Source organism: Lasioglossum baleicum, chromosome 4 (assembly GCF_051020765.1).
Source record: "Lasioglossum baleicum chromosome 4, iyLasBale1, whole genome shotgun sequence".
In the NCBI taxonomy this organism is placed as follows: domain Eukaryota; kingdom Metazoa; phylum Arthropoda; class Insecta; order Hymenoptera; family Halictidae; genus Lasioglossum; species Lasioglossum baleicum.
Window position 1 is genome coordinate 17,754,333 of NC_134932.1, and position 16,705 is coordinate 17,771,037.

A 16,705-nucleotide genomic window follows, 5' to 3' on the forward strand; every position below is an offset into this window, starting at 1 on the left:
TGTGTCATTGGGTAAGAAAATAATTCCTGCAAAAGATGAAGTTGATCGGATAAAGGACGGACGTGCCACATTGACGTTGAAGTTGCAAAAACATAAAATTTTATAGGAATGGGAATATTTGAAGGAAAGACTAGGAGAGAGATTATGACTAAAGAAAAACGTTTAGGGGGTCTTCCCCTTATCCGATCAACTTCATGAAAAAATCTGAAAAAATCTCGCAAAAAAATTTCATCAGGTATAGCTAAGGTCCATCCTAGTGACCAGTCTACAGTCTTAGTGGGGGATGTTGGAGTATGCTCATGGTGCTGGAATGTGATAGTGGAAGAGGTACAGGAGGAGAGGAAACATCGAACAGTTTTGGTCTAATCTGGCGGCACTGATTCGGTGTACGTCAGGGCACGGTCGGGGCCCCTCAAACGCTACCGTCTCCCACCGTAACGGCGCTTACTGGAAGTGGAAGGGGATCCACACAGAGATAGAAGATCATGTCTACTGTTTCATATTTCACCTACTTATTTTTCTGCAACGTCTATTGATCTCCGTATAAAGCGAATTAAATTTTTGTAGTTTATGATCTTACAAACCTACAGAATATAAACTTGTTCCGTTAAGTATTTATTAACCGCTGTCGTTGATATGGATCTAGATGCCACAGTTTTTTGAAAATTAAGTAAATTATCATTGTACTCAATGTGGTACACTCAACGATCTATACTAATTTCCTATTAGACTTTTTATAAAATAAATAGAATAAAGGCGATATGTTTTCAGTAAGACATTCAGTAATAATTGAGTAAAAGATAAAAATAATGTAGGTAAATGTAGGCTCTATTATATCAACATGTTTGATGGATGTAAACGAGAGCTACACATATTGACAACTGATCGAATCTTTTTCTTGTGCTTACGTAATGATGAACGGTGTCTAGTGAATCATCAGAATAATGAAATGGGCGAGGTTCGACAAGCTCTGCTGTTCTACTGCCTATCCCAGAAAGTTATACATATAAATATGCAGTGTGAGTCACCTGAGATTAGAATCTATAATAGCTTGGTTGCTTCAATGATGCAACAGTATTTACATGGACGAAAATTTTCGATTGCATGAAAATTATATGCAAATACCAAGTTCACAAGCACATTTAAATTTTTTGTATATAAAATGACATATTACCATTATTATACGCAGTCTGGCGAAAGACAACTTTAATATTAACGTCAAAGGACCACTTTCAAGCATACGTACGCTGAAACTATGTACGAAGTTCGGAGACGTTATTAATTAGTTGCAACAATGGTCGTTGTGGATGCTTTGCACAGTCACTCGCTGAAAAAATCAGTCTCAAAACTTCGTACACATACTGTGCTATGTCGGTCAGGTGTGAGGGGTAAAAATTGTTTCAGTGGTGCTTCCTTGGAAAGCGTAATTAACACACTACACCCATTTCTGGATGTACATGAAATGTTTTGTACAGTTCTTGTTTTATAATGAAAATAAAGTTTGAAGTATGAATGTTGACGGTCTACGTACGCGTACACAGGTATGGCACAGCTAAAAAGCTTTAATTTCTAGTAAAACAAATAAATCTCGTTCGTATTTAGTAGAAATGCTATGATAAAAAGATACACGGGGACTTGCTTGCTTGCACATTTCAGTAATGTATACGTAAAAATGGAAAATCTGTTTCCAGTACGAGAATTGTTGAGTGAATATAAAAATGATGGGAATATTTAAGTTAATATTAGACTGCCATTTCCTCTATTAATAATTTTAATAAGATATATAATGATGTCCTTAAAAACTTTTAATGTATTTCAGGTTTTATATTTGATTTGTTAATTTTTGTCATGAATTTATAAAATCTGCAATCTATTTATTATTATACTATATGTATTATTATACTATCATCATTTCATGTTTGCATTTCATATTTTACGATAATGTTTTGTGGTACTTTGTTGTCACGTTTTACGTATACAAGTAGACTCAATATTGGAATAAACTTACTAACATAATGATATTAAACTCTAATTATAACCCAGTTTTGCTTTCAACACGGTCGAAAAATGATGGAAAACGCTGTTGTAATAAGGCGTTTTCGCTGAGGGAGCACAAAGTTCAAGGAAAAACTTCAGAAAAATGTGTCGGTTTATAAAAATCTCTCAGGAAAACGTAAACAATCAAAAATAAAAAACTTTTTGAAAAACTGGAGCACAGAAATAAAGACGTTTCCGGACGAAGCTCAGCAGGGGTATTTCGCAACAAAGAAAATGTTCTGCTAAGCACCAGCTCGATGGTGATAAAAAGGAAAAATGTTAGCGTCAATTATTATCGCACATTTACCCAGCGATCACATAACAGGGAAGCAATTATTGTTAGAAATACGACTTCACATAATTGGCTAATTTTGAGGAATATAAATTCCTTGTTTCGAGTGGAATGTATGAATTGAATTCACTCGAATGAGCTATTCACTGAAGTACACAACTACGAGGTTGTGGATGTCACGTATCTGTGACAGTAGCAGCGAATGGGTTAATCTTTCTATTGTTTCAAATTGGAACTATTTAAATTAAATCCTGTTTAATACTCATCGTACGAGAAGTGCTGAAAAAGTTTTCAGTATATTTATAATTAAGAGTAAACTTGGAATTTATTTTCTCCGGCATTCGTGACAGTGCTACAAAATAAAAATAAAACGTTTAACTCAGTTTGTCTCTTTATTTGCGTTTTTCGAGAATATATCAAACGCCCGACGCACATTTCTTTCGGGACACATTCTGTCGCCCCAATCTGAGCAGTAATTAACGTATCGCGAGACCTCACGCAAAACAACTTTCAGCCAAGATTTATGGGTTTGCTTTCCCTCGAGCTAACAAGTAGGTATCTGTAGTTGTTTCTGTTTCGAAGAAAACGCCCATACCTTTCTACTGGACATTGTATCTCCCTCGGTTGATTACATTTTCATCTAAAAAGCGTACCAAAACTATTTTCAGAACATTGATTTAATAAAAGACGAAATAAAATTTGCTTGCTTTTGGTATCTTTCGACACTTACTCTTGCCAAGTTATTTATCTATTACAACCCCTTAACACAACAGAAGAAAAGCAATTGTTTTACATAAAAGATGTTTGATAACGTTTTTCGGAATACCGAAAAATTAATATACCATCCCACATAAAAAGAATAGGGGTTGCATCTCTTCCACCTTGGAGAAACTCACCCCCACGATATCTCACGCTCAAAAATCGTTCATTCATAAGAAGAGTGACAACTCAAAATACATTTCTAAAACAAGTATGATAATAAATATATAAATTCTGGTCTACTTTTTAGAAATAATGTACATGACAATTAACCCAGTATAAAAAAATGGGCAATTTTAGGTAATTTTCAAATGGCTCTCCTGTAAAATTTTCTTTGTTTGACTTATGTCACTTTTCTTCTGAAAGACCGATATCTCTTCCCATCATTTATGTAACACCTACAAGTTCCAAGTTGATATCCGCTATGGCCTCAGGAGAGCTTGTAACACTTCATCTGTCCGACCCTGTCTATTTCTTTACCGAACAACCTTCAAACGGCTATAAAGTTTGAAGAATGACTAAATGTGCCGGATAACTGCAAGATATCAGCTCACACGTACGATATTAAATACAGTCAATTAACGCGCGAGCATCCGAAGGACGCAGTAAGTAAAGCAACCTGTGCCAAGACGGTATCACATGTGTCTGGCAAACGAAAGACGGAGGGAACGGTCTTTTTGCTCGTCACCGGGAGGAAAGTGGACGAGTGCAAGAAAGTGCAGCCGGTTGATGCGCCAAGACGCGTTATACGCGCGAGCCGTGGCGTCCTGACGTGAGTAATCGAGTCTTGCAGCTGCTTTTACCGGAACCCGCCAACGCCAAGCAGTCTGGCCGAGTCGAACTTGGTCCAGAGGCATCCGGTCGGAGCACGTAAGCTTCTCCTCATAGCCACCGGGCGCTTTGGATTCGATTTTTTATTTCCAACGAGAGATTAAGACCGGGGCTAGTTGAATCATTTTTAACCTGTCACGTTTTGTTGGCTTGATGCGTACCAAAAGCTTGTTCATTTATACAGTCGCAGGCAAAAGTGGACACCCTCTAAAAAGTAATAACTGTTCAAAAATTGGACCAAACGACTTTAGTTTATTTCGAGATGTTAGGATTACTAGATAATGTATAAATGATTTTTTTTTGAAATGTTTACTGCCTGGAATTTCGAAGAAAAACGTAAATGTTTTCAACTTTTTTGATCTGTGCCTATAATGAAAATTTTGCAATACTTAGGCAACATTATCTGTGTGTCACATAGACAATAAATATATTCGTACAGTGGCGCTAATCATTTATTTATCGACTGTAAGTGTATATTTTTTTTTTTTACTTCTAAAACTGGAATCAAATATGTAAATCATTTCGAATAAATTACATACAATATATTTTTTATATCGACGCAACTGAAGAAGATATTTCTGTGATTGCAAGGAAAAACGCCGCATGTCACAATCTCAAAAAATTTGAGTTTATGCATCCATTGAGCTTCGTAGTACAGGATTGACGTATTTACCAGAAAAGAGGTCATGCAAACAAATTCGAAAGGCTCGAAAAAATAATACAATTTAACCGATGTTCTATGTCGAAGCATTAGTGATTAAAACTTTAAATGGCTATATCTCGAAAGCGACAGTGTGTGACATGCGGCGTTCTTCCTAACAACCACAGATTTATGTGGCAACATTTAGGTGGACCATTCTGTATAAGCAATGGATATAAAATAAATATGAATATAAAGGATACTATGGATAGAGTGCGATTTAGTTATATGTAGTTGCGTTTAGTATTTAGCTGCGCAGAATCCAATTTACAAAAAAGTACAGGGAAAACAATCTCTATAAATTTAATACCGTTGTCAGCTTCAACGAAAGTATTGAAAGAAATACATACATATGTATATTCCTACATTACTATTTTCACGGGGATTTTTGTGCCGAGTTTGAAATGTGAATACAAAATCGGATTTCAGTAGTAATAAAAGTTTTATCGTGAATATTGTAATAAAATAAAAATACTTCCTATTCATTCAATTATTCTCTACTGGTGTACCTAAATGCTTTTTAAATGTTATCTTTGTGTAACACTTTTTTGTTTACATGGCATAGCGACTACAGTATCGACTGCAGTGTAATATACTGTTTCATATTATCGAGAATTGGAATGAATATACTCTTTCTTTAGAGTAAGAAAGAAATTGTGAAACAAGGGATTAAGCAATGCATATTCTCCAGATTACGTTTAATAAAAATGTGTAAATTCCAAGCGAATAAAATAACCGATTAAATTGCAAATTTCCGTTCCGCTGGTTGCACATATTTCTAAAAAGATTTCGCATTCATCCGTCGGCCGAGGCTCGACTTCCGCGGGGTTAAACGGCTCGACTATTTCGTATCCGCACTCGACCTATTTTTTCCCTCCGGCTACTGTTTCAATTTTCCGAGGGTACATCAGTGCTTTCACCTAATTATACACGGCGCGCATCAAACGGTGTGCGCTCGCAAATAAGGCAAAGAAATGGTATCGCGGCAGATATATCTGCAGGGATCATGTTTGATCGCGGTAGCGAGCATAAGGTGTTTCGACAGAGCAAATCAACCGCCTAAAGTGCGCTTGATAATATTTGCTCAGAACAGGGACGCATCTCAAAGAAGACCGATGCCATACGAATCAAACGCATCCGATGATGAACGACCAGAATCTTTGTAACCATGCTAATGTGTACAGTGTACTTCTACACTATCAACAGGTCGGAGGTCAGTGTAAATTGAGAGGGGGGTAGCCTACGATCCGGCAAGTAGCAATATCTTTAACAGTTATTAGTAGATTGCGGATCCTTATGCAAAATAAAATTCCGCATCGATTGTGGGAAGCGATAGTTAAATAAAATTTTATTTCACCCCTTAATAGTCTTTTAACCAGTTAACTGTGGCGACCTCTTTTCAGAGCGCGCACCTACAGTCGGGAAAATCAAACGACGGCGTCAGTCCATACGGAAATACATCAATCCATCTCAAATTATTTATACTTTTTATTTGTTCGTTTTATTTCGTCTTGACCTCCAAATATTCTAAACATATTGAAATTTACGAATACATTTTAGTTTTCGCTAAAATTACAATTTAAACAGCCAATGGTATCTAAATTTTACGCATGACGAGTATACTCGTCATGACACAAAATACTGTCATTTCTCCATGACGAGTATACTCGTCAATCACAGCTAACTGGTGAAAACAACATAACAATATTCTTAGATTTTTAAAGTGAAATCTGACGAATACACTTTTTGAATTTTCTGAACGGTCCAATACATTTTTTTATTTATTTGAGAAAACTCTTGAGTGTCCGGTACTAGAGGAACTCCGCCTACAGGAACCAGGCGAACGGCGATTTCCCGGGAATTGAGTGGTAACACATGATACGCGTTCTCAGATGGCCGCGCCGCTGGCCCGGAGATGAATGAACTGAACTGAATGAAAAGAGGAACGCTCGAAATGCGCAGAGATGCGATTTCACGGGGAGAGCCGAGCGTGAGAATTCGTTCTTTCCGGAGATTCCTTTCTGATCGAGATGCCAAAGAAAAAACAAGACACGGTTTTTCTTTGATCGTGCTCGGTTGCTGGACGTGGAACGACTGAATGCGTCCTCCTTTGAGCTCTCCCGGAGGATCGATTTAAAAAAGGCTCGCCGAGTATACTTTATTAATGAAACTGTTGGGTCGAAGGAATATAAGCTGTCTTCTGGAGCGATAATTAGTTTGTGCATATTAATGGTTGACGTTTTTGACTAAATAACGCACTTTACACGTCATAATGAATATAAACGGTGTACTGATTGTTCAAGTACGCTTTGTAAGGGTGGATTTATAGTGGAGCTGCGAGCATCGATAATAGCGGCGCGGTGAAAAGAAACCAACATTCGTGACAACATTTCGACACATACTAATGAAAAAGTACATATGTATTTTCTTTGTTTTTCTTTTTTTTCACCGCACAGCTCACCTCGCTGCTCCACTATAAATCCATACTTATAATGCATCTATCACAAAAATGAATAGATCAAATGCATGACATTTCAATAATTTAGAGATACTGTTGTCTCAGTCTCAACTGATTAAAATCATGAAGAGAAGAAATTACTTTTATTTGGCACATCAACAATCTATGTAATAGGTCGGAAAGAAAGTTCTTGCGGTTTTGGCGACCTAATAGTTGTAATACTAAGTGGATTGTGTAAATGTTTCTGATAGATATAGGGGAACTGTATTAAATATAGTAAATTGTTTTGTTTGTAATTTATCGGTTATATAGACACTATTTTTTCTCAAGTTCAGGGATGATTATGAGCAAAGTAAAAATTCGTATTGTTTTAGTAATATTATTAAGTTGTTCAACGCACTGTTATTTAGAAAAAGCTACATAAACGTGAAAGGCCCACGGAAGTACAACGGCTTCGAGAATGTCCCGTCGACTTGATTGATTTTGACCCCTTGATCCAAGAAAACCGTAGCAAATCCCATTTTCCAAGTTTCATTACATCTGCGGAATGGCCGCCGTACTCACCGGATCTCAACCCTACGAACTCCAGCGTTTGGTCGATTTTGGAGGCCAGGGCCTGTGCTCAGCCACATAAAAATTTGGAGTCATTGAAAAAATCTCTGCGCCGGGTGTGGGACCGAATGACGCCAAAAGAGCTGCGGCCCATTGCCGAAAATTTCAAAACACGTTTGAGCCTCTGTCGGCTCAAAGGGTGGCCATTTCGAAACCTCTTAAATATATGAATACTAACGGTCTATGTTATCGTTGTTATTATTTGGTTTTTCAAAATTCGTCGATTTGACAGAATTATAATAAGAAATGTTTAACTCCGTTATTTCTTGTCACCCTGTACAATGACCTGTCTGATACGTGCTATTGGGATGAAGTCACGTGGTAGCCTCGTTATGGGATAATTGCTTATAAATTGTTTAATGCATGCAACTTACTTTTCATGGATCTTCTTCTGGCGATCCTTGTCCTTCTTTTTCCTCTTCGGTTTCAAGGCTGGGTCGTATGAGTCCCCTTTCATTTGAAACTTTGCCCTTTGAACCGAGAGCGTTTTGCCCCTGACTTGTGAATTGTCCAGTAGCTTCAACGCCAAATCCACTGACTCGACCTAAAAAACAGAGTACCAAAATCGATGGAGTTTGAAGTGGGTACACTTCATAACCTATATTCTCGAGGTATAATAACATTAATTTTATTACTGAAAATGTCAAGAGCATTATGAATACGGACCAAGCAGAAATCTGGATTTTATGCGTGCACGTATAAAATATAATGTTACACGAACTTCAATATGGTATAACGGAATTATCATTTAGCTCTCAATTTAATGTAGTAACATTAATCATGTGTTGACATGAATTTACATTTTTATTCGCTTCACGAACCGTTATTAATATAATCTATAGCTGACTATTGAATATGGATTAGATAACGTTTCATTAATACAACCGAGATATTAATGAAAATAATTAAAACAGATTTTTCTGAAGAATTTCACTTCTGTTTGCAGTTTCATGTAATTAACAATCTAACAAAGAAAAGCATTCGGCAAGCCTACTTCGCCAGTCAGTAATTGATGCTCGGCCATATTAATTAATTCATCTTTGCGATGTGTTATAATAAACAGACGTTCATTTATAGTGGGCTAATTAAATATCATATCAATAGCAGAATGAAAGAGCAATAGCAATGTAAGAACAGTTGCACTGACGTTCCTTCATGGAACTTAACCTTTAAATAAATGTTAGGACATACGTACATTTCTTCTCCTCCGTTTTATAAATTTTCTCCGACATAGACGGTAGACAGTATAATAGGACCATAGTTATTAGAAATTCGATTAACGGTATGATCGATTATTGGAACGTCGATTAACGGAGAATTCTAGTATCGGAAAAATGTTGAATAACAAGCACGAAGAGAAGTATCTATGTATTTACACACACTATGTATTTCATTTCGCCCATGCTTTTTCTCTCTATAAATCCGCATTCTTCATTATAAATAAATAAAATTTCGAATCATTCTGCATTTACAATAAAAGCATTTTAAAAAAATCGCAAAATGACAACTTAGAAAAATTGGGTAACAACAATGGAGATTAAAGAAGATGGTCAAATTTTGATTCATAAGTTTCTTTCTATTCAATACTGATAAAGGAACTACATATGTTCATTCACAGACAAACAGAATTCTTCCATTATTCCATTTGCTACCACCATTGAGTTCAACAATAGCATTTATAATTTATAATTACAATATTTTAATAATGCATTGTGTCCTTTGTATAAAATATTAATCAATTTAACAGAGAGATCCCATCAACTTCCTGAATATTGCATCATGCAGTATGGCGTTAAATAACAATGCAGGAGAAATTAATTTGTTCTTTTTCTTTGCCTAATTCAAAATACACAATGGTAATTGTTACAGGTAGTAAATGTATCATACTTATTTGCAACCACGTTCCTGTGATCGATTAATAACGCTATTCATGTTATTAAAAATAATAAATCAACATTTGAAGTTAAAATATATTAGCTTCTAATTTACTATTTATTAATCAATAATTAAAATAAAAGATTTATGAATGATTTATAAAGTTATAAGATTAAAACTTCCTGTACATTTTTTACATTCTTTCACAAAATCTGCAGTTTATTCATATGATTCAGATAAAGAATAGATATAATCAAATTTTTACAACAGAATATATAAAACAATTTTATAATAAAAATTCGTAGTACGATATAATCACGCACAGGAAAAAATCGATTGCCAATTAAATAGAACACAGTTCGTTCATCTGGTAAAAATTCAATATGATTAACTTTGTAAATTCCTCCCCTGAAAATGAAAACCCAGGATAAATTGAAATAACTTTGAAATGAATTTAATTAAACAACGTGCCGAACATAGTATTGATTTAGGCAACACACACATTGAAAAATGTGTCAAATTGCCTCGACGGACGTAGGAAGTATTGAACGAGTTTCTATCTTAATATTTATTGCAAATTCGTTATAGAAAATCACTATTTAAAATCAGACTAAACGAAAAATGTCGAAATACCAACAATACACGAAGAAAATAATCAGATATGCTAATACACATACATACAACTCTTATTATAAAACACATTATAAAATTATATTTTTGTGTCGTCATTAGAGGAGTCGCATATGTGACGCTAGCAAATGTGTTCCTCGAGAAATTCAATTACCCGAACCTTGTGTATCATAATAAACCACGTACATATATTATGCATACTATAATTATACATATAATATTATAATACAATATCATCAAGGCACCGCTGTATAACTAGCCAGAAATTATAACCACTTCTGTCTGCTCATCAAAATTTTTAAATAGGATAATTCAATTATTTAAGCTTTCTTCTAATCATAGCAGTCTCATTCGGAGAGCAACGATGAAACCTACAGGTGGGCCATAACTCACGGATTAGATTAAAATTATTATAATCTTTTTATTCATATTATTTATAATATATTTTTAATAATATGTTTATACAAATAAATATGTTTGTGTTGTTTTATAAAGCACGAAATGAGAGAAAGTTTAACACTGATACTATGACATGCACGTACTATTTTTTTAAAGAAACTATCATAGTTCAACTATTGACAATTTCTCGAGAATCGGAAATTGTTCAAATACTTTTTGGATCCACTGTATAGAAAGTACTATTTTTCGTTTTAATAAACGCCCAAGTAATTCTTCCAGCAATCATATTTTCAATTTTCATCGAATATTTTCTGCTGGGGCTAGTATATGGGTCACTCTGTACTGTGTACACCCCCGTCCATAAGTATCTCCACGCTTACGGATTTGCGAATGTTGCTTATTGAACTGATTTGCCAAATCGATTAACTTCACCAAATCAACAGTGTGAAGAAATTGATAAAATATTACACATCTATAAGCAAATCTTTTTCATTTAGTAGTACTAAGGAAACTGTAAGGAAGTTTATAATTTCTAGCCTATAATTACTAGACCGTGGATCTTTATGCAAAATAAAAATTGTCTCTACTGTTCTACTGTTGGTCGTTCTACTGTTTTATATTTCACCGAACCATCTTTCTATGAATGCACAAAATCAGTCGTCTAATAATGTTTAATAAAAACATTACTTTTGTCGAGAGATAATTATCATAATCATATGAGCAATCATTGTTATCATGCAGATGTTATCATAGTGAATACATAATTTATATGAATGTTCCGTCCACATACTTATGGACGGGAGTGTACATATAGAAGTTGAGACCGCAAAAATATTCCTATTTTTACAAGTGTATTTCGATCTCCAGTATCCGAATTGCCTCAGCCTAGTGTGAGCCAGATAGCCGCCGCTAACAGAAACATCACGTTTATCGCGTCCGTAATTGCCAGTAATAGATAGTCGAGTTACAACGCGTTAAAACGCCACCGGACGTCATGCGTACCGAACAAAAATATAGCGATAAATACGCACTAGAAATAGTTAACACCGTGTAATATCGTCGAACGGACAGAACCGGTAGTTCTGTCAGATTTATTTTCAAGCTGCATGCCTGTCCGAGTCGTATGGCATGGCATGGCGTAGCGATGCGCGGCACTTTTAACCATGACTTCATGTCGTTTGCGGATGGCAAGTCTCGCTGAGAGACGACCGTGTCGAATCATGAACGTGTATTTTCACTAGACGCATATTAGCCTACCACCTACCGCTGCAGGGTGTGCACGTACACTGCGGCTCAAAACTATCAGGGCACCTACTGATCTCAAAATGGGTTGGTGTTTAGGGGTGGTTCTTCAAACTTTAGGTTACAGCATACGCGTTTCCCGACGAACACAATAATGCCGCGATGTGTGTCACAGAGATGTGCACGAGATATTTAACGCTAAACTTACCGAGCCTTAAAAGTAACTGGTACACATGTTCCCTTATAAAAATGACAAGATTGATTTTATTTAGACTTTATGCGGGTCTTATTGTAATAGGTGCTCTACTAAAGATATTTATACAATCATTTCTTATAAAATCATTTTTATTATTTCAATAATTGTAAAATAATAAATCTGGAAACGGTCATTTTGAACGGTGGTGGTAGGTTTAATGTTAAAAAATATATATATCCTCACAAAAATGTGCCCTTTGAGGAGTGACACATAGTGACAGCGGGCCTTTATGCATTTATGACAGAAATCAGTACGTGCAATTTGAAACAGTGAAAATATTAGAAGATTCTAGAGTATTAATTATTTTGACTACAGTAAAATTATTAGTGAAAAATCTAAATTTGCATTTACCTCCTGCAATTAATGCATACAAATTTTACTTTACATGAAGATTCGGAGTCTACTAATGATTAGACTGCGGGTCTTTATGCATGAAGAGTATCTAAGAGTATCAATTATTTTGACTACACTAAAATTATTGTGATAATATAGATTTATATTTACCACCACAAACTTTTGATTTGAAATAAAAATCGTGAAATAAATAACAATCTTGTGAAATCAAAATTTTCTGCATCAATTGCAAGAGATGGGAAGAGGATTTCTCTTCACTAATTCTAACACGTGGGAAATACTAATAATTATTCAATTATTTTGGTTTTCCTGTTTTAAATTGCCTCATTTCAGTTTTGTTATAAGTGCATAAAATCCACAGTCTACTAGTGCCTTTAACTATTTCTACACGAAACTGTCATTAACATATCTGTGACATTTTTAGAAATTGTGGCATTTCTAAGAATGTTCTTGGAGTTCTTTTTACTCGTGATTCTGTAATATTTCGAATCTTCGCGTTACCCCATGGTATTTTGATCGAAACGTATGTGCATCACGCGTTCTCTTCTGCCCCATATATACATATAGCCAGTCAGGAAATAACTTGAAGATCACGTTCAAACTTTTTCCAGCGCATCGAAGTGAGATATCGAAGACGAACGAACGAACCTCATCAGGTGGTAGTTCGATATCTCGATACGTGTCCGCAGAGTAGGCGATAAAGCTTCGGCTGATTTATTCGCGACAGACACAGATACGTATGTGCGCACCTGTATACGTTGCCACTCAACAGTATTACGACACTTACGAAAGGTGAAACATGCAATGTTGCTAGAAAATTACTAGGATTGTTCAAAACCTTTATCAAGATGATATTTCATCTAGAATTTGCGTGGCAAATATTGCAATAGAAATCACTATGACATCATGTGAAGACATTAAATTAGTTTTGAGACAAGAATGGCTAAACCTGTTAATGAAGCATGTGTTATTTCTCTAATACATTGCATCAGTAAAATGGCATTTGTGCATTTGTTAAACAGTTTTGCAAATAAATATGACAGACTAACGTATTGCAGTAAAATAATTATTTTACTTCAATTATATGCTTTTGCTTCAATTATATGGTCTCCGAAAAGCTTTAATTACGAAATCATGCTCGAGAGAGTGCAGTATCAATTTCTCAGGTTTCGTTTATATGTATAATATAAGATAAATAATCTTATGTCAATCTTTAATCATGATTACTCTACAATATTAAACACAGTCAACCTGGAAACATTGTCAGCTCGAAGAATAGTATCCGACCAGAGCTTTATTCTTAATTTGATTAACAATAATATTGATTGTCCTTCTCTCCTTATGCAAATCAATTTCTATGTACCTGAACGTGTTTTGAGATCTAGAGCAGGATTTCAAACACTTAAATCAAATCCACATATGGATTAATAAATCCTATAAATCGCATTATTGCAAACTCTAACACTATATGTATACATATAACAGTATTGATTTTTTAAATGGGTCGTTATATACATTCAAAAGAAAATTACGCACGATTATCTGATGATACCATATCTGTATTTCAACAGTTTTTCTGCATGTCCCCTCGTAATTAATTTACGTTAATTCTTTTTTATTCTATCGTAAACATTTGTGCAAAAGAACTACGGTCCGTTTATAATAAACATAATAATAATGTGTACAGTAATGTCTCTATACATATACTGGATGTCCCAAAAATGTTGTACTTCCTTGGAAGGAATCATCTCATTCAAGGAACTATAACATTTTTATACCCTGCGTAATAAACCTGTACTAACATTTGATCATCGGAACGCTGTCTAACATCTGCATTCTAAAGTCAGACATTTTATAAGCAATAACCTAACACAGGAATGAATATAAACACATCAACATAATGAAAATTGACAGTATGTTTGCGAATAAACTGAACGTCATAGATTTGTAATTTATGAAGCGTTGTTTTCCTTTAAACATTGTAACGTGAACAACATTGGTTGACCAAAGCCAATGGTTATGCAAATTTGCCTCCGTAAAAGTTTAATGAATTTAGCAATAGCGACTGTTCGGAAATCTGTAAACCGGCAAAACGTTGATGGACTTTTGATGCACCCCGTGTTCTTCCCCGTGCGCGCCGACAAACAACTAAACTTTCACAATTGACGACCAGTCGCCGTGCAAATACAGTTCCACGGAATCTTGTTCGGCACGATTTCCATGGTTTTTTGGCGAGTCCGCTCATCGCGGAAAGAGTCATACAAACGACGTGCCGGGAATAAGGAATAGATAACGTCGCTGGCCAATGAACGAGGACAGGCCGCTCATGTTCGGAGAGCACACGAAGCTCCCTGACGGATAACGATCGCTAACAGCGAAGCCAAATTCTTGGATGGGAACGTGGATATCATTCAATTAACGTACGGTGATGCGATGATCCTGCACTATTAAAAGAGAATTTTTAATTCTGAGAACCTTTTAATTCTGTCCACTCGAAGTCATCCCGAAGATTTACATTTGTGATAACTAGGCTGCGGATCATTATGCAAAATAAAAATTGTCTGCATCGATTTCAAGAAGTAGAAATCAAATTAAATGTTATGACTTCCCTCAATGATTTTAATAGAGGAGAAATCATATTGATATTTTCAACTTTTAAAGTTTTCCAACAATTTTCAATTTCATCTACTCAATTTTGCTATAAATGCATAAAGATCCGCAGTCTAGTAATAACTTTTAATAACTGAATATTTATTATTTTTGCTATTTGAAGACACACGGATAGGAAAAAATAATAATATCTATCAAGCGTGAAGAAAAATAAGTTATTAAGTATAAAAACAGATAGTTTTTTTGGATACCTACTTTGCTTAAACATATGCAATATTTTACCAAGCAGACCTTGTTAATTAATCTTTTAATGAACGAAGACTAAAAACGATTTTGTATATGTATAGTCAATTGTACAAGTAATAACACAGGAGATGTACGAAAGAAAATGGAAAGGTATTTTAATACGAAAAGATAACGATAAATCTGACCTATTCAGTATTAGCACTGTCTTCATAAAAAGTAATTTGTAACACATACTTTTTTCATATTTCCCACACGTGCAGAATACTTAAAAAGAACTGTACTTTGTAGAACGAGATAAAATACGAAACCTCAAAAGCTTTTTTATGAATTGCCCTTATACATCTTGGTTTCCATACAAGATTTAACTACAAAGTCATTTTCTGAATGCTTTCAATTACTTTTTAATGAGCCTGGACTTTTAGGACCTCTATTTGCAAAATGAATGCATACGTTCTTATACGTATGCTGTGCTATGAAAAGGGTGTCACGATATGACCATTTATTGAAATGAAACTTTAACCTGTTTTTTGTTTTAGTACGTATTACTACGTGTTTAAGTACGTATTAATAGACATTCTCTTCAATGTAAATAGAGAACTATGCAAATAATGATGTCATAAGTAGAACGTTAAACTTCTACTGTATTTTCATGTTGAAACTTCCCTGCAACAATAATAATTTCGGTCGCTCAAAATGTTTTCTTAACACTGTTCTATTCTCTCCTGTTTAATAATACTTGGGATTTCACTGAGATTAAGATACTAAACGTGAATAGATCTACGGTATGACCAATCTCAATTCTGATAAACCGTGATAATAGATAAAATATTTCAAGAATTATATTCGTTTCAGTGTGAAGATTCAAATATATAAATAATTCATTATTTTATACTTGTGTTCAACGTCACCCAACTACTAATTCCTGAAACATCAGTTATTTTCAAAATGTCATAAGTCGACGTAATCAATTCTAAAGGCACAGTATACAAACGACTAATGTCATTCAATGACTAAATATGCAGATTTATTGGCGCCAGCAGGAACAATGACGTCACCCTACCAAGTAAGTCTCTGTTGTAACGATGACCTAGAAAGTGTTCCCTCAACTTGTATGTAAACCTCGACGGACTGTACGAAAAAAATTCATTCAAGCTGACGAATGAGTCATTGATAATTAATTCCGACACAATACATGTATAAATACATATACAGGGTGAACCACGGAAAGCGACTTAGATTACTTTGTGATTAGCAGGATGATCGAAAATATTTTATGAAGTATGGCACCCTATGCCTAAGTACTTGTCACCACATGTAAAATTATCTTAGGCAAAAATTAATGATGAATGGTAAAAGTAGAAGACTCAAGTATTAAAATGAGACCAGAATTATAATTGTACTATA

The 16,705-nt window shown here is 34.9% G+C and overlaps 1 protein-coding gene across 1 annotated transcript in view; it reads right to left on the minus strand.

Annotated features, from left to right (window-relative positions):
• The window catches only part of Barc (RRM1_TatSF1_like and RRM2_TatSF1_like domain-containing protein barc), a 107,679-nt gene that overhangs the window by 17,350 nt on the left and 73,624 nt on the right, over nt 1-16,705 (minus strand). The window contains exon 4 of the mRNA XM_076421331.1: nt 8,064-8,233. Within this exon, the coding sequence (XP_076277446.1) occupies nt 8,064-8,233 (170 nt within the window). The remainder of the gene's footprint in view (nt 1-8,063; nt 8,234-16,705) is intronic.